Below are 27,335 nucleotides of genomic sequence, written 5' to 3'. Positions count from 1 at the left end.
AGTTATATAGCACAACAGGCTATTTCAAGGACTACAATGGTCCTGAAACACCATTGCCATCACATTGCCTCTCAGCCATGTCCCTCTGCTGTCCCTGAGTGTGCTGTTGGGGAAAGCAGTGCCAAAACAACAGTACGCCAGGGAAAGATTGATGTTTCCTAGGATACAAGAAGATACCAGGGTTGAAAAGGCAGTATCCTTAATCAGGTACTAAATATAAGGATTCCCTGTAAAGGACCATGTAAGAAGAGAAAAATGTGGGATGGAAGGCAAGAGATTGAGACAATGAAGTTAACAGTGGCTGCAGCTCTATTTGATTTGCAATCTATAATCTAATTTTCAACGTGTTCCTCAAGGAGCAGGTGCTCATTTTCCCCTACTATCCAGAGTCTGTTGAGTGCAATCTCTCTCGGTCCCACAAAGCACCCTGGTCTATCAAATAGGACGCATTAAGGGAAGCTAATCCATCTGCTTAACCTCTTGTGTACTATTTTGGGTAATCTCCAAATCCGTTGTGCCTCTTTCCCCAAGCGCTGTTGTATAAAGATGCAATATGCTGCTCTCTTCATGATCTTATCAGCTGCCAAGAAGAAGAAGGAAATAGCTGGATTGTATTGTGCATCTGTGTGATTTTATTCCCCCTTCAAAGGAACAGCCCCACTTTTGGCTGTGAGGGCTGGTACCCCACAGCACATTTCTTTCCAGTGGAGGCTTCTGTGAGTAGAAAGGGGGCAGAGGGGACTTTCCTTAATCCACTCGTCTCTGCCAGCCCCTATATCCTTTATCTTCTCTAGGGAGTTGGGTCACTCTTTGTAACTGTAGGGAAAGTGGTGGGAAGCTGCAGGGGAAAGGGTGTTTGGGGGAGGGGGAGCCCAAACCATAGTTGTCAATGTTTCCCCCTTTTTAAGGGAAATTCCCTTATTCTGAATAGGATTCTTTGCAAGAAAAGGGGAAAGTTGGCAACTATGGCCCAAACACAAACCTCCACCTGACAGAACCCTTCACTGGATCAAAGAGTTTTCCATCAGCAGATGTCTATGGCAGTGGTACCAGCTTTTGACTTTGGGCTAGTCACACTTCTTTGAAGTTTCTCAGCCCCACTCACCTCACAGAGTGTTTGTTGTGGGGGAGGAAGGGAAAGGAGATTGTTAGCCGCTTTAAGGCTCCTTAAGGGGAGTGAAAGGCGGGATACCAAGTCCAAACTCCTCCTCCTCTTCTTATTCCTCACCTGTACTCCAAGAAAGCTGCTCTAGTGGCTTGGGGGGGGGGTCGTCCTCCTGAACAATGTTGGATGCTGCTAAGGATTGGGGGAAATCTCCCCAAATCAGGCTCTCCCAGAATGAAAGGATAGGATAAGGTCTATTCTTTCCAATGATACGCTTCATCTCACTTATCATAGCATCCTAGGCATTATTATTTTTATCAGCCATTGGATATTTTATATGATTTCAAGTTAGTCCCTTTCTACTATCTGTCACTGTTACATTTAAAATATAACTTTTCACTTGTGGTTGGCTATACAAGCTGGCAACCAGTGATAAAGTGGGATATCAAATTCAAATCCAAACTCTTCTTCATATTTGCATTTTTTGAGTGAGTTACAAAAGTACTACTCTCTTTGGTCACTTCTCTCTCTCAGATCATTCCCCAGAAAGAGAGAGCGAGAGAGCATACACAGAGACTTTCCCAAGGGATCTGTATAAAAGTCAGATCCAGTAGAATTAATCTGAACCTTGAAAGGAACTTAGATCTGAAAGAAGACATGGGAAAGAGTGTAGCTCATTTGTCATTATAGTTGAAGTGGAAAACTATGGTTTAACTGAGCTCTCCAAACCAGGGTTGCAAACCATGGTTTGATATTCGTGTTCAGTCCTGGTTTGGAGGACTCGCTCAAACCAGTTGGATCTACAAACTATTATTTATAATAAAAATAATAATAATTTATTACTTATACCCCGCCCATCTGGCTGGGTTTCCCCAGCTACTCTGGGCGGCTTCCAACAGGAGATTAAAAACACATTAAATCATCAGTCATTAAAAAACTTCCCTAAACAGGATCAAGCCAGGTTGTTTTATTAACCTGTTCACTCAAGGGGAGGAGGGAAGGGATGCTTGAAGGCTTAGGACTTGTCTCCAGCACCCCCCTAATGGTTTGGAAACATGACTGCAGCCCATGGTATGCTAGCACCATGGCTGAATGAAGACTGAACCCCAGTCTCCCTTGCCCAGGTCATCATACTGTTCCATGTTCCACTACCAGTAAAGATCATGGCTTGCAGTGGGAAACTATGGTTTGACTGAGATCTCCAAACCAGGACTTCAAACCATGATTTGATATTTGTGTTCAGTCCTGGTTTGGAGGACTTGCTCAAACCAGTTGGATCTACAAAATAATAATAATAATAATAATAATAATAATAATAATAATAATAATAATAATAATAATAATAATTTATTACTTATACCCCACCCATCTGGCTGGGTTTCCCCAGCCACTCTGGGCAGCTTCCAACAGGAGATTAAAAATACATTAAATCATCAGTCATTATAAAACTTCCCTAAACAGGATTCAATGACTTGAAGTCCTATTCACTTGACTGTGCTTGCTTTGATTTTTGAGTATTTTTTCAGCAGTACTTATGGTAAATAAATGTCCATGGTATATAGAGTTCAAGAAGATATTTAAGAGTTCAGTTTCCAAAAACCGGAAGCATATTTGCTGGGCTTAATATCCAGTGACATCCCCAAGGATAAAAGGAATATATTCCTTTATGCAACAGCGATGGCAAAAAAATGGAAAACAGAAAAAATACCAGAAATCTCAGAATGGCGAGTAAAAATCTGTGAATTTTCTGAGATGGCAAAACTAACAGCAACAATTAGAGGCTGTTCTAATCAAAATATTCACAAAGAGTGGGAGTGGGTAAAGAAATATATGAAAAGATTTGGTTTTGGAGCTCAAATTTAATATTCAATAGTTAAAGTGTGCAAGGATATAAGACGATATCATAACATATATGGAACAACAAATACAAACCTCTGTCAACACAACGAGAAGCGATATTATGTAGAGAAGATCTCACATGGGTGTAGGGAAGTAACGGCATAGGGGGAGGGAGGTATAGGGCAGTATTTGGAAAATTGTTAAGGATATATATGTGGTTTAAGAGGTCAAGAACAAGGAGTCAAAAGAAGGAGACTAACATTACTGAACAGTAAAATAAGGAAATCTGAGAAGAATTTGGAAGAAATGAAAACATGTGAGTCATGTTCTTGCTTGTATTTTGGTTTATTTTGGTTTTAAAGTCTTCTATTGTAAAGATTGTATATAAAATGAATAAAACACAAAAAGTAAAATAAATGAATGAATGAATGCCCATGGTACATGTACACACACACACACACACACCAAAAATTGAGGATGAAAACTCCTGATTTTATTTCTGCAAAACAGGAGGCAGTGAATATCCTCTTCTCTCAGTTACCTTGGCAAAAACTAAAAATGGCAATGGCGTCACCAAACATTCAAACTACTCTCTGCAACAGTACTGCGATGTTTGCAGGGCAACAATGGACGGTTCAAGATCAAGCCCCCGCAACAATTTAAATGCGGCTGAGATTTTTTTTTTTTTAAGTGCTCTTGGAAGAAAGGAATCCATCCCAAGTCAATTTAAGCGTTGCTTGTTCTCTTTAAATATTTAATTACATTAATTTTTCAGAACAACAAAACAAACATTCATCAAGTGAAACTAAGCATGTCACCCTCAGATCTCTACATCTGTTGCTGTCCTGCTGTTTTCCTGCATAATTCAGTTTAATACGTTTAAAGTGTACACTTCATTAAAATTCTTAACATTCACTTCCATGGAGAGTTTACATTCTAGACAAGGGCAGGAAGGCAGGCAAGGAGACTCGTTAACTGCAGAAAGGTGTGGCTTCTTCGCCCCATCCCTCCTTTATGTATGTATGATGATGTCTATCTCGGTGCTTCTGTCTCAGCATGTACTGTCTTATCTATATATCTAAATCCATCTGTCTCTAGAATGAGTCATCCTTTCAGTGCCATCAGACATTTCCTTCCGGATGTATCTTTCTCCCTTGAAGCCTTTGTTCTTTATAGAATATATATATATATATATTCTATCTTTATTCCTGCTGTCTCTTCTCCAGTCACATACTACACACAAACAAACCCACAGTGTGGCCTACATACCAATCAAACTAAACATTAATCATGCTCTCTAGATATGCTGAAGAATGGACTATGTTGATGAGTTACAGCTGTGTAGTCCCCCCCCCCCAATTGTTCTAAGATCCAGGATTTTATAGACGTTAGAAGCATGCATGCGCAAACAGAAAGGCAATGTTCTTTTCTTGAGTTGGAGCTAAAATAATAGGAAAGTATTTCCAGTTGAGACCGAGACTCAGTAGTATGCAGCCGGAGAACTGGTACTGCAAATTAAAGAGCATCTCTACTTGGAAACCTTCCTCACCCCTAGTTTGGCAATTTAGCACTACCCCCCAAAGGAGAATCCCAGGCTGACAGCCCACCTCAGGACCTTCAAGCAACACGTCTTATTTAGATGGTCTGAAGTGCAGATTATGGTGCTTGTGAGGTTAATCAGCACTGCCACTGCACATAGCCAGAGGGCGGTATTGTAGGTAAAGGGATCATGTGACAAGGAACCAATAGGGGTTCCACTAGGTCTTATGGTTTGCAGCTAGCTCCTAAGCCTGAGCAACTTGTCACTGAAGGAAAGACTAAGCTGCTCTCAGACTGCAATTCACCACTTCCCTTCATGTTGTTGTTGTTTAGTCATTTAGTCGTGTCTGACTCTTCGTTACCCCATGGACCAGAGCACACCAGGCACTCCTGTCTTCCACTGCCTCCCGCAGTTTGGTCAAACTCTTGCTGGTAGCTTCGAGAACACTGTCCAACCATCTCTGTCGTCCCCTTCTCCTTGTGCCCTCCATCTTTCCCAAGATCAGGGTCTTTTCCAGGGAGTCTTCTCTTCTCATGAAGTGGCCAAAGTATTGGAGCCTCAGCTTCACGATCTGTCCTTCTAGTGAGCACTCAGGGCTGATTTCCTTAAGAATGGAGAGGTTTGATCTTCTTGCAGTCCATGGGACTCTCAAGAGTCTCCTCCAGCACCATAATTCAAAAGCATCAATTCTTTGGCGATCAGCCTTCTTTACGGTCCAGCTCTCACTTCCCTACATCACCACTGGGAAAACCATAGCTTTAACTCAGGGTTGCCATATTTCAAAAAGTGAAAATCTGGACACAAAAGTTGTTGAGCTTTTCTTTTTCATTTCTTTTTTTGTGGGGCGGGGAGAGTTGTTCCAACTGACTTTGGAAATTCCACCCAGACGCTATTTCCGAAGGACAAATCCCAGATATGTCCAGGAAATTCCATACGTGTGGCAGCCCTGCTTCATGGCTGCCTCATTGACCTCTTGACCACAGTAGCATTGGGATATGATTTTGTATTAGTGCAGATTCTGAATGCCTTCATATACGTGTTAATGTTTGGGGAGGCAAATGCATAGACATCATTTCTTCCCTTTTTCTTTCTTATATGTAAATGGCATGGAGTAAAGATTTGTAAAACAGGTTGCTTTGGCCCTGTGGAGCTCTCCACTTTACCTCTCCGTGCTCTCAGAGATCTGTGGAAAGGCTGCAGAATACTTTGGATGCCCTTCTTTTAGGAGCAACTTACACATGTGTGTGTCTCTTGAGAATGATGTACATTAAAGCATGTTCAGCAGCTAAGTCCCCCTTCTTCCCCTAGTTTTATACACAGCGAGCCACTGAATATTGCTTGTTGTTTTCCTTATGGAAAGTAATTGAGGCAGAATATGCTGTAAGGAAGATTGAGAGAAATCATCCAAACCTTCAGATCAATATCCAAGTTTGAAATTAAACCCAAAATAAACACATTAAAATCAAGGCCAACTTATGGTGCAAGCTGCCTGTCAGATCACCAAGCCTTTCCTCCCATTTCATGTTTGCCTCACATGTTTCAGCTGCGGTATCTTGCATTAAATTGTCTGCAGTCATTGTACACCAGGAATCATCTGCTAGCAGGGAGTTGACACACAAGTTTGCGAAAACCAGTATTCTTGCAGTGAGAGGGCAGAGCTTCCTAGTGAGGCACAAGCAGTTGGCAAGGGATCATGAACTCCTTCTTAACTGCAGAAGAGGAGAACACTCTGGATTGTTGTTGTTATTGTGTGTCCCCTGAAAGGGGACATGTGAAGACAGTACAGTAGTACCATATTTTTTGCACTATAAGACTCACTTTTTCCCTCCTAAAAAGTAAGGGGAAATGTGTGTGCGTCTTATGGAGCAAATGCAGGCTGCGCAGCTATCCCAGAAGCCAGAACAGCAAGAGGGATTGCTGCTTTCACTGCACAGTGATCCCTCCTGCTGTTCTGGCTTCTGAGATTCAGAATATTTTTTTTCTTGTTTTCCTCCTCCAAAAACTAGGTGCGTCTTGTGGTCTGGTGCCTCTTATAGAGCGGAAAATACGGTACCTCGTTGTGAGTCCGCCCCATTTAGCGTCCGTTTTGTTGAACATCCACGGCAAACCCAGAAGTACCAGAATGGGTAACTTCTGGGTTTGCTGCATGCGCAGAAGCGCTAAATCATGCTTCACACATGCGCAGAAGCACAAAACCACTCACGCGCATGCGCAGAGCAGCGCTTTGTTGAGTGTCCCTTTCGTCTAGCGTCCATGGCTCCGGAACAGATCCCAGACTCAAAACTAGGTACCACTGTACGTGCATCTATAGCCTGTGCATTTCTTTGCACAAGTTTTCCTGTGGACATGACAAAAGTGTCAGGCCAATTGTGCATCCAGTTGCCACTGTTTCCTGTCATTCCTGATGACCTGGCTTATGAAAATGTCAAATCATTTCTTAACTTTCTCTAATGCACAGGAGATAGCAAGCAGCCTGGTTTTTCCCCCCAGCAGAGCATTGTCTGAAAGGGAAGAGGTCTTTGCCAATAATCCACAAGTTTGCCATCAGTTGCCTTTAGTGCTCCTTTGGAAATCATTCTTGATGCAGCAGCTATTGATCACAGAGGTCTGTTATGTTAATCCTATTGCTTTTAGTTGCAAATTCTTCATTAGTACCCTAAGGGCTCTCTTGACCCTCAGAGGATAATGAAAGTTTCTCCTTTATGGAGGTTTAGCAGTGCAAATTGTATACTCTAATTTATTTTTCTCTAATTGAGGATAATCAGCTTGTCCCTGCAGGATATAAAGCTATATATATTTGTGTGTAGTTGTTAATTTCTTTTTGCATTAGAGAAGGGTTGCTGAAAAGCAGAAGTAGTTATTTATTGTCAGGGACACATTCTGACCTGAGGCCATCAGCTGCATCAAGAATCCACAGGAGAGCCAAAAGAAGGAAATGAGAATATTTTCATATTGAATAGAAGGGGGCACTGAGCAGGAAAGTGAGAGCAAAAATTGTACACATCTTAAATGTGTCATCCCTGGCAAAGCTTGTAGGGTATAGCGGGATAGCTCTGCCTGTGGAGTAGCAACACTCCTCCCACTAAGTGCCTGGAACACAACAATATTATTAAATAAATGTGGAGAGAGTTGGCGTCCTGACAGGTATCGCATCCTGTTCCGGCTGTGGAGTTTCCTGTCCCGGCCCGCCGCACACATAGCATTTCAGCTGCTCAAGTTGAGCTGAGGACTTGATGCGCAGTCCTCACCTTCAGCTGGCGTTGTGCTGGGGCGATGGTGCGCATGGCCACAGGGAGGGCTGTGAGTGCCACCTCTGGCACGCATGCCATAGGTTCGCCACCATTGGCATAAAAGGTAAAGGTAAAGGGACCCCTGACCATTAGGTCCAGTTGTGACCGACTCTGGGGTTGCGGCACTCATCTCACTTTATTGGCCAAGGGAGCCGGCGTACAGCTTCTGGGTCATGTGGCCAGCATGACTAACCCACTTCTGGCGAACCAGAGCTGCGCACGGAAACGCCGTTTACCTTCCCGCCAGAGTGGTACCTATTTATCTACTTGCACTTTGACATGCTTTCGAACTGCTAGGTTGGCAGGAGCAGGGACTGAGCAACGGGAGCTCACTCCGTCGAGGGGATTCAAACCGCCGACCTTCTGATCAGCAAGTCCCAGGCTCTGTGCTTTAACCCACAGCACCACCCGCGTCCCAACCACTGGCATAGGGTCTCATTATACAATCCATTTCCTTCCTGCTATTCTTTATTTATATGAAGGCAGGTCAATATCATTCAGCTTGATTAACTAATCAGATTGAGGTTATTGCTTCTTTCTGCGGAGCTGTTTGTTTTTGTGCTAATGTAAATGTTGACAATTTCCCAGTAGATTACATGGGATAAGCAACCACCAGTAGGATCTTACAATATTTCAAATAGACTTTAAATAATGAAACAGGTAATCTCTCACCGTTATAATCCTGCAGCATGATAGCATAAAAAAGCTGCCCTCGAGTCAAAATGAGAGATTGAAAATTTAAAGCTATCTAGGCAAATGTTTTCTATTAATGATAACAAAATAAATGTGTTGGAAAGAGGCTTGTGTAAACATATATTTGATTGCATAGCAGCCCATGAATGCAAATATAGTTGTTTCAGAGACCTATTGGTGTCTTCCTTAAACACACTGAAATATATATGCGTTCTTTCTCAATGCACTTGCTCATTGACCTTAAATAAGTGCAATTATTTATATCCAGTTTGTATTCATAGTAGTGCCTGAAATGCAGACTTCGATATTGTCAAGCACATTGTCTCATAGCCTCTGAGCAGACTTTCCTGATGATGATAATAATAATGTTATAGATACTGGGTTGTTGGGGTTTTTTGGTTGTGTTTTTTTTAAAAAACAAGCCATATGTCAAAACACCAATTTTCACATATGATGTGATATAAGGTTTGAATGATCATTCAAAGAATCTAGAGAAGAGATAAACACTTATTTGCTCCAGATCTTCTTTGAATACACTATATCATACTGCAAATTATTCCTTTAATTATCTTCATCATCTTTAAACCAGTGTTGGCAAAATAAAAGAGAATATGCAAAGCTACCCTGCAGATAAAAACAACCTTGACCATGCATAGGAGCACAATAAAAGTTTTTGTCATTGCAATGCATGAGTGCAGTCAGATTTGCATGATACATGTATGTAATATTTTGATAACTGGAGACATTGAATTATCCCAAACCATTGGACAATACCGGCCTTATTCAGACACCCAGCTTAAACCAGTTTAGAAGCTGGAAATTAGAAAGGGGGCAGCATGTTTCTTTCTCATCGCTCTCTCCCTCGGTGCTTACATCCTAGTTGAAACCACAGTTACCTATTACATCTGAAACGAGAATTTGTGGTTCAATATTGGTTTACTAACTAGGATCTTAAACCACAGTTTGACGTTGGATCCTGATTGGTAAATCAACATTAAACCGTAGTTTCCCATTTGGGGTGTAAAGGCTAACTGCAGTTTAAGCAAACCATAGTTTCTCATTTGGGGTGTAAAGGCTAAAAAAAAAGCATTCTGTTTCCTACAGTGGGGAACCTGATGCCTTTGGGAAGCCTACAGACACGACATAGAGGTAATAGCTATATACTGCTGTTGCCTTCAGGTGCTGGGCCTTCAGGTCGTTTTCTGCCTCTAAAGATAAAAGTTGAAGTATTCTGAGTGAAATTCTGGACTTTAGAAAATCTTAGCATGGATTACTAGTAAAAAGTTTAGGGTCAACTGCTCTGAATAATATTACATTCATTCTGGACATACACATGCAAAAGTTAAATAAGTTGTAAGTATTTTATTACATGTATTTGTAATAGTATCAAAATCCTTGAGTTAGAATTAAAATAAAACTTAAAAGTAAGCTGCTAAACTTTTTACCCCCTCCAGAGTCAGCATTGTGAAAGGCCAGGCTGTGTGTTGAAAATGGCACAGTATAGAGTTTCTAGTTACAACTCAATTTATAGTATAATGGAAGAATTTTGATACTTGCAAGGCGGACATTTATAACACCTGTACTTGCCAGTGTAGCTGTCATTCAAAGCAAGGGGATCTTTTGCACCTTGTGCTACAGAAATGTAATCCCATGTGGCCTGACAAAGGTAGTTTTGTGTAGATGCTGAGAGACTGCATGCTTTCTGGGTCATTCATGTTAACATTTTGATTATAGCGATGAGTTACAGAGGATAAGCTGGAAAGGCTTATGAGGCTGCAATGTTACAATGGAATGTACTACTTTAGATGGAGAAAAGAGCTTTCATCTCAGAACCTTTGAAGCAGAAATGAATTGCATAAACAGCTGCCTCTTATAGCAAACATTCAAACATTCATCTGCCGTCCGTCTCCTTCTAATGCCATCTTCATCTGGCTCTCTCATCTCTTTGCTGCCTTTCAAAGTTTCCTTTTGTTTTACTAGAGTCGTGAAACATGGGCATTTATCTGGGATCTTGAATACCTGTGTTTTTGAGTGATCTTTTCTTTCCCTGATTTCCATTCTACGTTTTAAAATTATCTTTAGAGTTCACGGACGTTTATCTCACATCTTGAATACCTATCGTTTTAAGTGATCTTTTGTTTCTCTGATTTCCATTCTACATTTAAAAATTATCTCCACAGCTCACAGAGCCTGTATGTAATGGTTTGTGCATAGGTAATAAAACAAAGAATTTAAAAGGCTGGTGAGAACTGTCCAATCATAATTAATGTGAATACTGCTTTATGATAAAAAGTTAACTCCTATTTATTATGCAGTACCAATGTTGGGTGATTTAACCATAGTATTACCTACCAGTTTATCATCATCATTTATTATATGGTTACAGTCAGCCAAGCTACAGATTGAAAACCCAAACAGTTGTTTGGTGTTATTTCTAAATCTTTGCTCTCTTATGAAACATAACTGGCAGGTGACTGCCAAACCAGGATTTTAAACTACGGTTTGAAGCTGCTTTGCAAACCATAGTTTATGCTAACTGTAGTTTGCTCCTATGGTTTCTCTTAAGAGGTTGCTACATCCTGGAGACAAACTTACATAAACATGTGAAGCTGAGTGCTGAGAAGATAGGCAGCTCTAAGCCACAATTCCCCTTCCATACATCTAGAAGCTCAAAACATTGGGGGCCTTGATTTGAGTATGGATTGAGTATAGAAAGAACTATCCACTTTTACGTTCTGCTCAAATGTGATTTCGAAGTGATGATTGCTTGCAACTTTCTGTGTATTTTACTAATGATGCATCGTTTCTCAGCTTCTGTGCCTGAAAGTATTTTAGAAAGGATCTAGCCTATCAAATGGGACACAGGTGGCGCTGTGGGTTAAACCACAGAGCCTAGGACTTGCCGATCAGCAGGTCGGCGGTTCGAATCCCTGCAACGGGGTGAGCTCCCGTTGCTCAGTCCCTGCTCCTGCCCACCTAGCAGTTCGAAAGCACGTCTAAGTGCAAGTAGATAAATAGATACCGCTCCGGCAGGAAGGTAAACGGTGTTTCCGTGCGCTGCTCTGGTTCGCCAGAAGCGGCTTAGTCATGCTGGCCACATGACCCGGAAGCTGTACGCCGGCTCCCTCAGCCAATAAAGCGAGATGAGCGCCGCAACCCCAGAGTCGTCCACGACTGGACCTAATGGTCAGGGGTCCCTTTACCTTTACCCTATCAAATAAAACTGGATCTGTAACCTTTCTCTCTGCTTTGGGAACTGCAGTTGTGATAGGCTCAGAATTTCTTAGGCTACCCTCATCAAGCTATAGTAGTAGTAGTAGTAATTAATAATAATAAATTCATACCCTGTCCATCTGAGTGGGTTGCTACAGTACAAGTTTATTTTTGCACAGGGAGGAATATTTCAAATGAGGATACAACTAATATGTTTGCATTGAAGATGGACCTCCCTTTTTTGTGAATCTACAAAAGTTGATTAGTATAAACATGAACCAGTTTCAATTGCCACCGAGTTCTAGTGGCTACAGGGTCATGAGTGTTATTTTGCTCATGTCCCACTCCCCTAACCATCTAGTTGGCCCTTGTGAGAACAGGCTGCTGGACTTGAATGGCCTTTGATTTGATTCTTCTTATATTCTTAATATGTTCTTATGTCATCAATTTTTTTGAAGCATTTTTTTCAGTAATATATTAATAGGAACAAAGTCGACATTTGGGGGTCTTTTGATCCTCTGATTACCCTTCCAGGGGGAAATCTTGTTGAAAATGCCTTTTATTTAAACCCCCCAACCCGAACTTTCCCACCTAACTACAATTTTGCAGTTCCTCGCTTTTGTGTTTGTTTTAATGCTAATGTTGTTGTCATATGCAATTTATTTGCAAGCTCATGTTTGCAGCAAATCAATCACCAAAGCCATCCTTATTAATAAAGGATCTTCCATAGAACCCCAACATTGATTTCTCCATCGCTGCCTCTTATTAAAAAGTTCCCTGGTGTGAGAAAGATGCTAACTAGAAACTAATATGCATTGTAATATCTCATACATTTTCTTGTTCAGACAAGGGAAGGTTGGCAAATGTTTTGCTCAAAGGTTTTACCTGCTGTTATGATAAAATAAAAGCACGTTATCCCAGTTCTTGCTTCTGCTGACAGATCTTTTAAGGCCTTTGTATTTGTACCTTTTTGTTAGTTAGCTTTTAAAAAAATGTCAAAGCTTATTTACTATACCTTGCTGTTCTGTGGTTGCTGGGTTTTTTAAAATGAGTGACAGGTGCTTATCAGTTCCCAGAAATTGACATGTCAAAAGACCTAGTAGATGCAACAAGAATACTAATGAAATTATTTTAATAATAGGTTGAGTTGCGCTCCAGTGAGCAGTATGATGGAAGTAGAATTATAGTGCTCAGTGAAATTCTGTTGGCTTATAGGATTGCAAATTCTGGTGGTTCGCTTACAGTGGAATCCTTTGCACATTTACTCAGAAGTAAGCTTCTCAGTGTTAAGTAGCATTTAAATCCTGGGTAAATGTGCATAGGATTGTAGCGCCTGCAACTGGAATGTAAGTACTATTGGAGAACCTTCTAACATAAAACTGAATTTCAATCAAGGATGAATTTACTGTTTTCTTCTTGTTTTTTATATATGTTTTTTTATATATATGTTTTCTTTATATGTTTTCTTCTTGTTTTTTATACTGGGGAAATGGCCATTGCAATTAGTTTCTGAACTGTTGGTATTATTCTGGAGCACCTACATTGACTGTCATATACTATTGCATGACCAGGCTAAAATGACTGAAATTTATACAACTATACACTGGAGAAAGTAAGTTCAAAACGAAATAAATCTCTGCATTATGTATAATTGTGCATTTCACTATATAAAATAATTTAGACGTATGCAAGATTTGATTGTGAGTTGCTTTTGTATTTAGAACAACAGATTGCGTGAGATTTTAAATGTTTTACAACTAAGCTGTACCCCAATTATCATCAGGGAAATGCAACTCTTACTGTGTCATTGAACATAACTGAATGATAATCTTTTAAACCTCTAACTTCTAAAAGTGCAACAGAAAGGGTAGCACATTTTCCATGTAATCTTTTCGATTAAGAATAGGTTGCTTCTGTCTTAAGTCTCTAGTCGAACTTTGGACTGATTCAAGCATGGCAGGAACCATGTGGACATGCTGGCTCCTAGAGAGAAGAGAGCTTAACCACAATCCCTCATTCAGATGAAACATTAAGCCAAACCTTAGCTTAGCTGCCACATAAAAAGGTAAAGAGTAAAGGGACCCCTGACCATGAGGTCCATTTGTGACTGACTCTGGGGTTGCGGCGCTCATCTCGCTTTATTGGCCGAGGGAGCAGACGTACAGCTTCCAGGTCATGTGGCCAGCATGACTAAGCCGCTTCTGGTGAACCAGAGCAGCGCACAGAAACGCCATTTTCTTTCCCGCCAGAGTGGTACCTATTTATCTACTTGCACTTTTGACGTGCTTTCGAACTGCTAGGTTGGCAGGAGCAGGGATCGAGCAACGGGAGCTCACCCCATCGTAGGGATTCGAACCGCTGACCTTCTGATCAGCAAGCCCTTGGCTCTGCAGTTTAACTCACAGCACCACCCGCGCCCCTATAGCTGCCACATAGCCCTGAACTAAAAGGAGTGAGGAGGAGCAAGCAAATTCACTTAAGTCTTCCCCACCCCTGAGACCGTTGATTTGACTTAGTGTTACATGCAGACACGACTATTTTGTCCCTGGAGCTGCAGGACCTGTACACATGAAATCCCTTTTAAAAATTGCACTGTGGAAAAAAAGAAGATGCTGTATAGATGTGGTGACAATGTCTGGAGAGCGTGGACTTAATTTTTTTCCTGCCAGGATTAGTCTAAACTGTGAATGTGGTTTAACCTTTCCCCAAAGGTGTGTGTTAAAGTCAACACACTTTGGTGGCCATTCGCACTCATGGAATTCATGTTTTGTTTTTTTAACTTCTGGAGCATTATAATTGGGTATATTCTGCGATAACTGAATTTCCCCAATAACGAAAATTTCTGGTTAATGGTGCTGGGGAATTGCAACATTCCAGCAACAGACCTGAGGGGAATACTCTGGCTCTCCTGTAGTAAATGAGAAATAAGTTGTTAACAAGGAAGAACCAGATGCAGTTATTGTCTGTGTCAGACTCTGTTACCCGGCGCTTCCTTTCGGTGCACAGCGAGGACTTTCATGCAGTCAAAAAACCTGGTGTGTTATAGCTCACCCCTACAGCAGTTCAGGGTCGGCCTTCGAATGCTCTTGTACTGCTGTTCTCTTTCTTCAAGGAAAGCTGGGTCCCTGTGGAGACTTTTTAGGTTTCTAGTGGAAGGGGCGAAATAACAGAACCAAAAATGGCAAGAGGACAGAGGAATGAGCACCTTGTTAAACGGCTGAGTTCAGCCTTGTGCATGGTGACAGGATGGTATTCGCGTCACGTAGCTTAGGCTGAATATTTATAAAATATCCAAGGCAGGAGCACCAATTGAGTTAAACCCATTAACAGTGAATCTCACAAGAATCCCTGTAGCTTCTCATCACTCAATATCAGGCATTAAGATTGAATTCAGGCATCACCATACAAGATTATAGTCTCCGTAGAACCAGCACCGAACAGCAGAAATGGGCAGCTCATCATCAGGCATAGAATTCTTCTACTCCAAATAATTGCCTATTTGCTGTGCATTCCTGCTCCATTCCTTACACTTAGACCCTCCTGCACATCTAGTTAGAACTTGCAGAATTAATATTGGGTTTCCTGTCACCTCACTCATTACTTTTGTCAGGGGAATTCAAGGAGCGAAGTCAAAAACCTGTTTTTAAGAGGCTATCTCTTAAAGTCTTTCCCCCATTCTTTTTGTTTAAATAGAAACCTGTCTGTTAGCATGTCAGGTTATTTCTTTCTGCTATACAGGGAAGGACATCTGAATAAATTGCAATTCCACAGAGCTGGCATTGTTGATAGATCACTATAAGTTCTCCAGCCAGAGACACACCTTTTGTAGAAATGCAAAAGGTTTTAGAAAGGTGTGTGTGTGTGTGTGTGTGTTGCAAACCACATTAAATGAAACAATGTTCTCAATGTCTGGTGGAATCTACCTGTCAAGGGTTTGAACTACAACAACGAAAGCCTAGAGCAGAGAAATGTGGTGTAAATAAACAGTTGCATAATTGTGTTCATTGTAAAACTTTTTTCCTTGCGAATCACTCCAGAGCTGCAAAAGAGGGTCATGTTATGAGCTAAGAATGTGCTGGAAAAGTGCACTTGCTTGTTTCCCCCCAATAAACGTTTTTTAATTATCATAATTTAAACTTCAAGCATTCTAATAACTGAACTAACACAGCTATTTTCTTGTTCTGATGATTCAGTTCGTCTAGAGAGAGCCATACTTGCTCCTCATAAGCCTTGGTTTAGGTAAGAAACCATGATGGCTTATCAGAAAATATGCTGATGCACCGCTAGGGTTTTGTGCTGTTTCCCCACTCACTTGCTTTATTGAGGCTGCATTGTTTGCTTTCTTTTATTGCACAATTTACTACGTTGAAGATCAGGCTATCAACAGTCTGTTCAGACACCACAAAAAGCGGGGGTACACATCTTGGGCCCTACGTACATAGCTTCAGTTATTTACATAGAAGTTTCTACAAACAGAGATGGAACTCTGAGTGAATGTGGGAGAGCTAGGAAATAAATGTGGAGAAGTCTACATCACAGACTTTCTTTAATGCTCAGGATTGGCTAATGAATAGACTTGTGAATTGTGGAATGCTCTCCCTGGGGAAACTCGTCTGGCGCCTTCATTACATATCTTTTGGTAACAGGCGAAAACGTTTCTCTTTAACCAGGCCTTTGGCTGATTAGCATCCTATGGCCTTTAACGTATGTCCGTGGAAGGGGATTTATTCGTTTGGTTTGGTTTTATCATGCATTTTGCATTCTCATTTTGTATTTTTATATTGTGAACCACCCTATGATCTTTGAATGAAGGGCAGTATACAAATTTTAAATAGATGGATGAGATAGATAGATGATAGATAGATAGATAGATAGATAGATAGATAGATAGATAGATAGATAGATATAGGTGATAGATAGAAGATAGATAGATGATAGATAGATAGATATAGATAGATAGATGATAGATAGATAGATAGATAGATAGATAGATAGATAGATAGATAGAGGTGATAGATAGATGATAGATAGGTGATAGATAGATGATAGATAGATGATAGATAGATAGATAGATAGATGATAGATAGATAGATAGATAGATCGATAGATGATAGATAGATGGATGGATAGATAGATAGATAGATAGATAGATAGATAGATAGATAGATAGATGGATAGATAATGATGATAGATAGATGATAGATGATAGATAGATAGATAGATAGATAGATAGATAGATAGATGATAGATAGATGATAGATGATAGACTATGTGCTCCTTTCATTCCTTCCTCATTTTATATTAGATTTCATAAGCTTTGTCTAACGCCTACCTATACAAATGCTGAAACACTGGTGAAAAATGCCCCAAGCAGTCTTAGTTAGCAAGAAAAAAATAGAGCAATTGCAAATATGGAGAAGGGGGGCTGTTTATTGACTAAGATGTTTGCCAAGATTTGCCTTGATTTCTATGGGAAATGAAAACAGATGTGTGTTGGGTGGGTGGGTGGGGGAGTTTTTCATCTTACCCATGCTAGTTCCTGTAATGCTAGACAGAAAGGAAATAAATGTGACAATGTTATTGTTTATAGAAATGCTTTCTTTAAATGGATCTTTTAAATAGCCCATAATAGGAAAATCAAAAGTAATTTCTTGTGTCAGTTCAAGCATTAGCAGTTCATGTTCTACATGATACCTGATAGGATAATAGTAATGTCTAAAGTGATCAATATCAAAAGCTATTAACTGAGAAAATAGATTTAAGATAAAAAAAACAAGAGTGATGTATTTCTTGTGGCATAAAAGCTTGCATTTTCAAGGTCCCCCCGCCCATTCAGGGGAACATTAAAGACATTGCTGAGAGGTGGAATAGCTGACCACAAGTGCTTGTAGGTCACCTCTTACTAGAGACTTATTTTACTTCCATTAGACGTGAACTAGAAAGCAACACAGGCCATTGGTATATGATCTTCTGCAGTAAATTAAAGTACATGAAATCATTTAAATTCGGCTGGTACATTTGATGAAAGCTGACTTTGTTTCTGTTCCATAATAGCATAATGGTAAAATAACATGGCATCGTTTTTCATTCAAATCAGATGGTATGACTTTGCTAAAAGAGGTCAAAGGAACCGTTATTTTGTTTTTAAGAAGCTGTAATACTGAACCTGGCTAATCTAATGTTCCACTGGAGTCAGTGAAACACCTCTGGAATATATAGTTTCAGGACATTTTTTTCATGAAACCTACTGTCAATAGAGTTAATATTCTGACTTTAAGGCTGGGCGATATATCAATATATCATCCAAAACTGGTTTGAAGTCCATATCATGATATGTTTCAAAAATTTTGAGAGGGGAATATATCATGAATCTTGATGTGTGTGTGTGTGTGTGTGTGTGTGTGTGTGTGTGTGTGTGTGTTATGCAAAAACCAGCATGGGAGAAACCGTGAAGCTGGCCAATGCTTGGCTCAATTCCTGCAGTCCCTGTTACCTCTGCTGGCTCAGCTATCTGCTGCCTCCTGCATGGGGCAGCAAATCACAAAATGCAGGCACCGGCAAAAATCACGACGCAGGAATATCTTTGAAGCCAGCTAATGCCTCTACATAGCTCCATCCTTTTTTCAGACATCGTGATGCATCAGTAAACTGTGATGTTTAGCTGGTGATATATCGCGATCTTGAAAAGTAGATATCGCCCAGCGCTAGCTGACATCTTGCTGCTAGTTAAGAACACGGACTTCCCATTGAATTTGGTGAGATTTGGGGATACTCTTCCAGGCACAAGGTTGCAACTCTAGATCCTCAGGACAACACCGCTGAAACACGGTGACCTCTTGTATGTAGATACTCTCACACCCACTTTCATACCCTGTACAGTGGTACTTTGGGTTAAGAACTTAATTCGTTCTGGAGGTCTGTTCTTAACCTGAAACTATTCTTAACCTGAAGCACCACTTTAGCTAATGGGGCCTGCTGCTGCGCCGCCGCTGCACAATTTCTGTTCTCATCCTGAAGTAAAATTCTTAACCCAAGGTACTATTTCTGGGTTAGTAGAGTCTGTAACCTGAAGCGTCTGTAACCCGAAGCGTCTGTAACCCGAGGTACCACTGTATTAGGACACAAGAACAACCTCTGGACATCACCTCTGCCATCATCTCTCCTGACACAATATTCCAGCTTCATCCCTGTTACCACCAAGATACTAGGAAGAGATTCTCAGGGGGGCAGTCTGACGAGCAAGGGTAGGCCTCAAATGTCTAGATATCTGAAGGCTGCGTGAAATTAGGCTGAGGGACTGAGGTTCCTCATCCCAGTTGCAGAGACGGGACAGTCTATAAACTCTCAGAGGTCCCCTCAAAATTATTTCTGCCATACTTGCAAAAGTGCTTCATTGCAATTTTGGTTCTGAGGTATCTCATTTATCCAGCAGCAATTCATACTAGGGAAGGGACTTATTTCTATCACAATTGTCCAGTTCTAGCATTTGATCCACCTCAAACTTTTGTCTCTGTTATCTTTTCCTGTGTCTGCTGATTTTTTTGGGGGGGGGGGCACACTTTTAACAAAGTTGGACATAACTGGCTTATAAAATGCTCTCCTGTGCTGATCTTCTGTTGTATTGTATCCATTGTATCTTTCCAGATGTCATAAATTATTTTGAGAGATTGATACCCGTATCTAAATGCATCTAAATTTTAAAGCATTTAAGTGATTAATTAATAAATGAATTAAAAAAATATATGGTAAGGTTTTGTATCTCAGATAGCTTTTAAGTAAAATACCAAATTAGTGACTTGGGTCACAAGGATATACGTTAGGTATAAACAGCACACATATTAAGAATGTAATAGAATAACTTTTTAAGCTATAGTCTTTCATGGGGCTGATGCCACACTCAGTGATACAGCATCTTGAATATAAACCACTTGAGGAAGTAACCCTGACCTCAATGCAACCTTCTCCCAAAAGAAATATGCTCAGGTTTGCAGTCTTGGAATGATAAAAGATTGTTATACTTCTAGAGTCTTTACTAAATCAGAGTGCCTATCACACTTGGTATTCCCCTAAGCATGCATACAAACATTTTAATGTAAGGCTTAATTCTGTTCAATAACCCTCATTTTCATAAATCTGCTGTTAAAGAAACAATCAAACAACACAGTTTAACTTCATTTCCATCGTCTCGGCAAGATTTTACAAACTGTTCAGATGGACAGAAATTTTCTTTCTTCGCAAAACTCTTGTTTTAAATATTCAGAAGAAACAATTTGCATTGTTCACAAAATCACAAAATCGCTTCACAAATTGGTCCAGCTTTACATATTTAGCTTTATCTCTTCCGTTTTAGTAATGTCTTTCCTTTTGCACTCATTCTCACGCAGTTTACCTGTTCCTATCTGCAGTAAGGTCTGCAGTTGTACAAAGAAGCACTTTATGATTTACGAGATGATAAGAGAAGCTGTAATGTGTACTTGGATGTAATTGTTTTGGTATTGACTGCATAACAAAACATGTGCTGTTTCTTCTTTTCTTAAATTTGAACGTAGTGATTACAGTATTCATTCAATGCCATTGTTCTACTGGGATAGTGTTTCCACATCTTTTTTCAACTTTGACCTTCTTTCTTGGTCCTCTTAACTCAGCATCCATCATCTTGTTTTGCAGATTAATGAGGAGAGACATCCTTGCATGCAGTTGTGTGAGACCTCAGCTAAGCTCAGATATAGGCTTTTTCTAACAAAGTTGAGTTCAAATGAGATGTTAGGTCAGGCTTGCATGCCCAGAGAGCACCCACTTCCTGAGAAGTCTTCAAAGGGGCAGTTCTCTTGCAGGATGTTTAGCATTCATACACTTCTCATTCATCTCTAACCTTGTGTGTTGCCTACATTGGGGAGTACGAGGCTCCTAGTGTAGTGTGAGTCAATGTTAGAAACTGAGATGTGAAAGCTAGGAGCGAAATGGCACCTTAAACCTAAGTTATGGGCGCAACACAACCTTGATGGCAGAAAGTGAGGAGGAATTAAAGAACCTTTTAATGAGGGTGAAAGAGGAAAGTGCAAAATATGGTCTGAAGCTGAACATCAAAAAAACTGAGATCTTGGCCACTGGTGCCATCACCCCCTGGGAAATAGAAGGGGAAGAAATGGAGGCAGTGAGAGATTTTACTTTCTTGGGTTCCATGATCACTGCAGATGGTGACAGCAGTCACGAAATTAAAAGACGCCTGCTTCTTGGGAGAAAAGCAATGACAAACCTAGACAGCATCTTAAAAAGCAGAGACATCACCTTGTCGACAAAGGTCCTTATAGTTAAAGCTATGGTTTTCCCAGCAGTGATGTATGGAAGTGAGAGCTGGACCATAAAGAAGGCTGATCGCCGAAGAATTGATGCTTTTGAATTATGGTGCTGGATGAGACTCTTGAGAGTCCCATGGACTGCAAAAATATCAAACCTATCCATTCTGAAGGAAATCAGCCCTGAGTGCTCACTGTAAGGACAGATCCTGAAGCTGAGGCTCCAGTACTTTATCCACATCATGAGAAGAGAAGACTCCCTGGAAAAGACACTGAAGTTGGGAAAGATTGAGGGCACAAGGAGAAGGGGAAAACAGAAGACGAGATGGTTGGATAGTGTTTTTGAAGCTACCAGCATGAGTTTGACCAAACTGCGGGAGGCAGTGGAGGACAGAGGTGCCTGGCGTTCTCTGGTCCATGGGGTCACGAAGAGTCGGACACGACTAAACAACAACATGGGTGCAACAAGTGAATGTCTAAGCTGAAAATGAATGAGCTGCAGCTAAAATCTTATATTCATTTTTCACATGGTCTAGTTTTCAGCTGAAGACTGGGGAAAAAACCAAAGCCATGCTTCCCCTGCCTTCCCCTCTAATATTCTTAAGAGGGTCTGTTCTCCATTCTTCAAAGAGTGGCTGGAAGTGGGGAGGCAGGAAAAGGTCTTCCTTTCCTTCCACTCTGCAGTTTTAATCTGAATTCTTGGGTGCAGTAAGATGCTCAGAAACTGCTTGCGCTTATGAAATTCCTTGTCGCAAAATGCACCTAGGACAATGGGAGTTTTGAACACTGGTGTGAGCAGGGTGAAATGTCTCCTGGCTGACAGGTTCCAGCTCACAGCCAGGGCCTGGGTTCTTTACCCAGTTACAATGGCAGTCTTTCAGATTCAGCAGCTTCCTCCTCTTCAGTCTCCTGGCTCCTGTTTCCAGTCAGGGCCATAACACAGACAAGAAAGAGGCAAAGCGGGAGAGACGTACCCTCCAACATTTCTGGACATCTTCCAACATATATAAAAAGATAATAAAATTTTAAACAACTTTCCTATACAGGGCTGCCCTCAGATGTCTTCTAAAGGTTGTATAGTTACTTAACTCTGTGGCTCGGAGGTCACATAACTCCATACCCTCCAAGATTTCTCCAGTGAAAATAGGGACGCCCTAAGGTAGGCATGGCCAAACTTGGCGCTCCAGCTGCTTTTGAACTACAATCCCCATCATCCCTGACCACTGGTCCTGTTAGCTAGGGATGATGGGAGTTGTAGTCCAAAAACAGCTGGAGGGACAAATTTGGCCATGCCTGCCCTAAGGAAAAGCGGGACATTCCAGGATCAAATCAGAAATTGGGACGGCTTCTGTAAATCCAGGACTGTGCATGGTTAATAGGAACAATTGGAGGGTTTGAGGATGCATATTCAGTCTTAGAGATCAGGACTCTATGCATTCAGATTTACCTGTGGGGTAAGCTGGCAGTATATAGACAGAGAAAAGGGTGTTAGATATTGGCTGGAGAGACAACTCTGTCTTATATAGACAGAGAAAAGGGTGTTAGATATTGGCTGGAGGGACAACCATGGTTCACAATCCCTCCCACCAAGAGTCTTACAATACCCAACTATTGCGTGAGAAGATATCTGGATTTGGAATAGTTGGGACGCAGGCATTGGGAGCTGCGGAGCACAATATATCTGATTGTATAGTAAAGTCAAGCGCAGGGAAAAACCATGCGAACAAAGGAGCAGCTCTTTCTAAATCACCTTCCTCTCCCAAAATGACAGTTTGTATAACCCTCATTGTAGAGGATCAGCCAAGAGGGGTATACTGGGTATTCAGTATCACTCGCCCCATGCTGTGGAACGCTCTTCCAGCAGAGATTCAGCAGGCATCTGGACTTTGAGGCACCTCTTGAAGTCTTTTTTTATGCCGACAGGCTTATGCAGTTGTTTAAAATATTATTGTGGAGCCCTTCATTTTAATGGTTGTTTTGTACTGCTTTTAATGGGTTTCTATGTGCTTATATTGCTCTGTGCCACCCTGATATTTTATGAGAGGCTGGTACATAAATAATGCCTATAAATAAATATAAAATAGAGGACCAGCTCAAATATACTAAACGAGAGAGTTGTATCTTTAAGATTTTCTTTTCCAGCCAGAGTTTATTTGCGTAAGAGACATCTGGAAACGGGATAGATATATCTTTTTCTTTATGATACTGGCCTGGTGCACAAAAAACCAGTTTGCCTTATAGCTGTCAGTAATCGTTTCCATGCTATTGCAAGCCCCTTTTTTGTGGTGATGTGGAAAAACCATTAGACTCATGTGGCAAGCCCCTTCACAGAGGTGCGGGGAATGGGGTGGAGACTTCACTAAGGAGGTAAAATAGGCACCAGCTGTATTTGATGTTGACTCCAGTGCCCATAGTGGCTGGGGCAACCCCGTCAGATGAGTTGGGTACCACCACCACCACCACCAACAACATATTTTAAAACAATGTTTTAATGTGTATAGCATAGGTTTCAACCTTAGAAGGAAAGTATATGGACACAAATATTATATTGAAATAAGAGGGCCTGGGTCCTGTATACCTGAAGGAGCGTCTCCACACCCATCATTCAGCCCAGACACTGAGGTCCAGCTCCGAGGGCTTTCTGGTTCCCTCACTGCAAGAAGTGAGGTTACAGGGAACCAGACAGAGGGCCTTTTCGGTAGTGGCGCCTGCCCTGTGGAACACCCTCCCATCAGATGTCAAGGAAGTTAACAACTATCCAACTTTTAGAAAACATCTGAAGGCAGCCCTGTTTGGGAAAGCTTTTAATATCTGATGAATTATTGCATTTTAATGTTTTGTTGGAAGCCGCCCAGAGTGGCTGGGGAAACCCAGCCAGATGGACGGAGTATAAATTTGTTGTTGTTGTTATTATTATTATTATACAGAAGATAAACACTCTCAGGTAAAACCTGTTGGGTATCATTTAAATTATTTCTACATTATGTTAGTTTCTCCTCTGCGCCTGCTCTCATCCTGTGAACATTGAGCCTCGAAGGTGATGCAAACCTGCATGTTCGATGCAGATATGCATATAGCATCCCATTTAGTTGTGGGGCTTGACTTGTGGGGCATTTGGGTCTTCTGACATTTCCTTTGTTCTTGGAGCTACTACCTTCCCATCATTCCTTCTGGCCAACTGGTTTTGAAATCATGACCTGTCTGGAATTCATAGAATCGCAGAGTTGATTAAAAACCAATCTGTCAATAATTCTTTTGTCTTAACTACTGCATCAATATAAAGCAGCTGTTGTATTGCTAACCAGTCTTTGAGGAGTCTTTTACCTGTGATTTTTCTGTAACTTGAAACTACCTAGGGGTATGACCAGCAAATTGGCACTGAAAGGTGATTTTAAGTTCTGCAAGGACATCAGTGAAATCGGAGCTTTATAGCTACAGTGGTACCTCGGGTTACATATACTTCAGGTTACATACGCTTCAGGTTATAGACTCCGCTAACCCAGAAATAGTGTTTCAGGTTGAGAACTTTGCTTCAGGATAAGAACAGAAATTGTGCTCCGGCGGCGTGGCGGCAGCAGGAGGCCCCATTAGCTAAAGTGGTGCTTCATGTTAAGAACAGTTTTAGGTTAAGAACGGACCTCCGGAGCGAATTAAGTACTTAACCCGAGGTACAACTGTACTTGTTTCTATGTAAGGACTCACCGGAGCCATATATTTCTAAATTCCCACACTCTTGGAGGTCCAAACAGGAAAAGATAAATACTGAAAAATTACCATCTTATTGTGTCAGCTTGCATCATTGACATAATTAATCTGTTGCGTGAAGTGTACAGTGGTACCTTGGGTTACATACGTTTAGGTTACATACGCTTCAGGTTACAGACTCTGCTAACCCAGAAATAGTACCTCGGGTTAAGAACTTTGTTTCAGGATGAGAATAGAAATCATGCGGCAGCAGTGGGAGGCCACATTAGCTAAATTGGTGCTTCAAGTTAAGAACAGTTTCAGGTTAAAAACGGACCTCTGGAACAAATTAAGTACGTAACCAGAGGTACCACTGTATATATCTGGGGATTGTTAGTACAGCATGTGTAGCACTTGTCCGCATTCAGTTTATCACAATGACTTTCAGCGAAATCCCCAACTAAAAACAAACCACTTGCTCATGCACAAACACACCTTATGGAAAATATTGAAATCCACTGCTTTTTAATGCAATCAGTGGAATATAGAGTGGCACAACATCACATCCTTCTCCATGGGCTATAACTGGCCAATAATCTTTCAAATAATACATATATGCACACACAAACATGCACTCCCTCCCCACCCGAAGATTTTGCAGTTACAAAATAACAATCCATTAGCCAACATTTCATTAAGCACTCATTTCAAGCATAGCCACCGATTTTTGCTTACATATTCTCTATTCAGAGTCACCAGAGATCAAATTTACTGAAAGCTTAGCACAACATATATTACAAATTGCTATGACCTTCACCAACAACTTTTAAACAGATTATATTTTTTAAGGAATAGAATACTGAACCGAGCAGTCCTTTTATAAATCCCTTTTTACAGTCACCAGAAATGAGAGCCGTTTCTCCAATAAATCATCCTGGAAATTAGGATGCAAAGGAACTCTGATTTACATAGATATATTATAAGTGATACATTGGCAAGTCTCTGTTGTAAGCCGGTTGAAATTTGGCTGCTGTTAACAAGATGCCTATTCATGTTGTGTATTTGGAATATTCTTTCTCCAACTTATCCAACAAAATTGTAAGTGGGTTTAAGGGGATCATATACTCTGTGATGAGTTTTATACAGCTAAGGATTCTTGCCCAATATCAAATTACCTTTGGAAATGACCACCAAATATGTAACTAAGTTTCTCTGTAGCCATACCTCATCTAACCTTTTTAAGGATATTTCTTGTTCATTCATCAAGATGTTTTTATTTTTTATTTTATTAGTAAACATCTCTGATTTGTTTTTTTGAAAAAAGAAGAATAAGAATTGGGAAAGGATGCTGGCTCAGTCTTTTTCATAAATTTGTTTTCTTTTTCAGTACTATTTCATGCCAGCATGTTAGGAGTTGTTGTTTTTTTGGTCTGAAGCCTTTTGAACATTCGTTGAACAGTTGTACATTAGCTGTGCTGACTGTTTTATGATGAAAGACTGGGATCTCAGCTGGGGAGCATAAAGAAGGTCATCTGCCAGCTGTCTTAAGCTATAAGGATTTAATGGGGGGAACTAAGCTAATTTGATTGTTTGGCAAAAGCCTCCTTTGATCTCCTTGTATTTATTTCACTTACTCAAATATGTAAGCACAGGGTGCTGAGATACACAGAGGAAGAGTGAAAACATATTACTCAGACAAGCTTGTCTACTCTCTTCTTTCCCCACCAAAAGGAAAAAAAAGGGGGGGGGAGCGGCAGTGTTTATGCTTTACTAATGCCAGCCACAAATGTCTTAACTAGAATAGATGGCTAGCCCTACAACTCCAGTTGAGCAATTTTATTATCAACCTAGGAAGGTCTTGGACTGAAGGTCCTTGTAGTCTAGTAACTTTTTTTCTGTCCTGGCCTACAGATCATCCCAGAAGCTCACAGGCATGCAAAAGCCTTTCTCTGTTTTGTCCCCTACCCTAGTGCATCTGAATATGACATTTCCATATAGCCAGTTACCAATAGCCACTGATATTAGTGGCTATTGGTGGCTATCACCCATAGTTGCCTTTGATTGGACTTAACCGTCCAGGGGTCCTTTGCCTTTGCCTTAATACAGACCTGGCTTTTCCTTTCTTCGCAGCCCCAACAGAACCTTTGCTGTGCAAATTTGCTGACGGAGGGCAAAAGAAACGACAGAATCAAAGCAAGTACACGCAGAATGGGAGGCCATGGCCAAGAGAAGGAGAGGTGAGTCACAATTATCTTCAGTAATGCCTTGGGTATTTGGGTTGAGGTGATTGAGGAGCTGACTTGGGGGACCTGAATACAAAATAGGTCAAATGAGTCTAAGGATAAATACCGGGTTTTTTTGCTTTATCCCTGAAGCGCGAGTTCTCGCTGCACTCTGCAGGCTTTGGGTTCCTTTCACTGAAGCCGGGAGAGCCTCCGGAGCGCGGAGGGAGCGCTCCCTCTGTGCTTGGGAGGCTTTGCATTGCTATCGCTGAAGCCAAGAAGCCTGCATTCGCTCCATAGGGCACACACACATTTCCCCTTAATTTTTGGAGGGGAAAAAGTGCATCCTATAGAGCGAAAAATACGGTACATATTAAGAAAGGGCCTTACAAAACCATGCATTAAATGCATTTAACCTTAGTGTTCTCACTCAGTAGTATTAAATGAGCAAAA

At 40.9% G+C, this 27,335-nt stretch overlaps 1 protein-coding gene across 10 annotated transcripts in view; it reads left to right on the top strand.

The window, feature by feature from the left end:
* The window catches only part of RBMS3 (RNA binding motif single stranded interacting protein 3), a gene marked incomplete at its 3' end in the record, with an annotated part of 736,788 nt that overhangs the window by 621,967 nt on the left and 87,486 nt on the right, over positions 1 to 27,335 (top strand). For all 10 annotated transcript variants that reach the window (XM_081883321.1, XM_081883319.1, XM_081883325.1 and 7 more), the window contains one exon: positions 26,791 to 26,897. In XM_081883321.1, coding sequence (XP_081739447.1) covers positions 26,791 to 26,897 — 107 coding nt within the window. The remainder of the gene's footprint in view (positions 1 to 26,790; positions 26,898 to 27,335) is intronic.

This window comes from Podarcis melisellensis (assembly GCF_964234715.1).
Source record: "Podarcis melisellensis genome assembly, chromosome: 12".
Taxonomy (NCBI): Eukaryota; Metazoa; Chordata; class Lepidosauria; order Squamata; family Lacertidae; genus Podarcis; species Podarcis melisellensis.
Note: the sequence above shows the minus strand (reverse complement) of the source record. Positions and strands in the feature narration are given on the sequence as shown.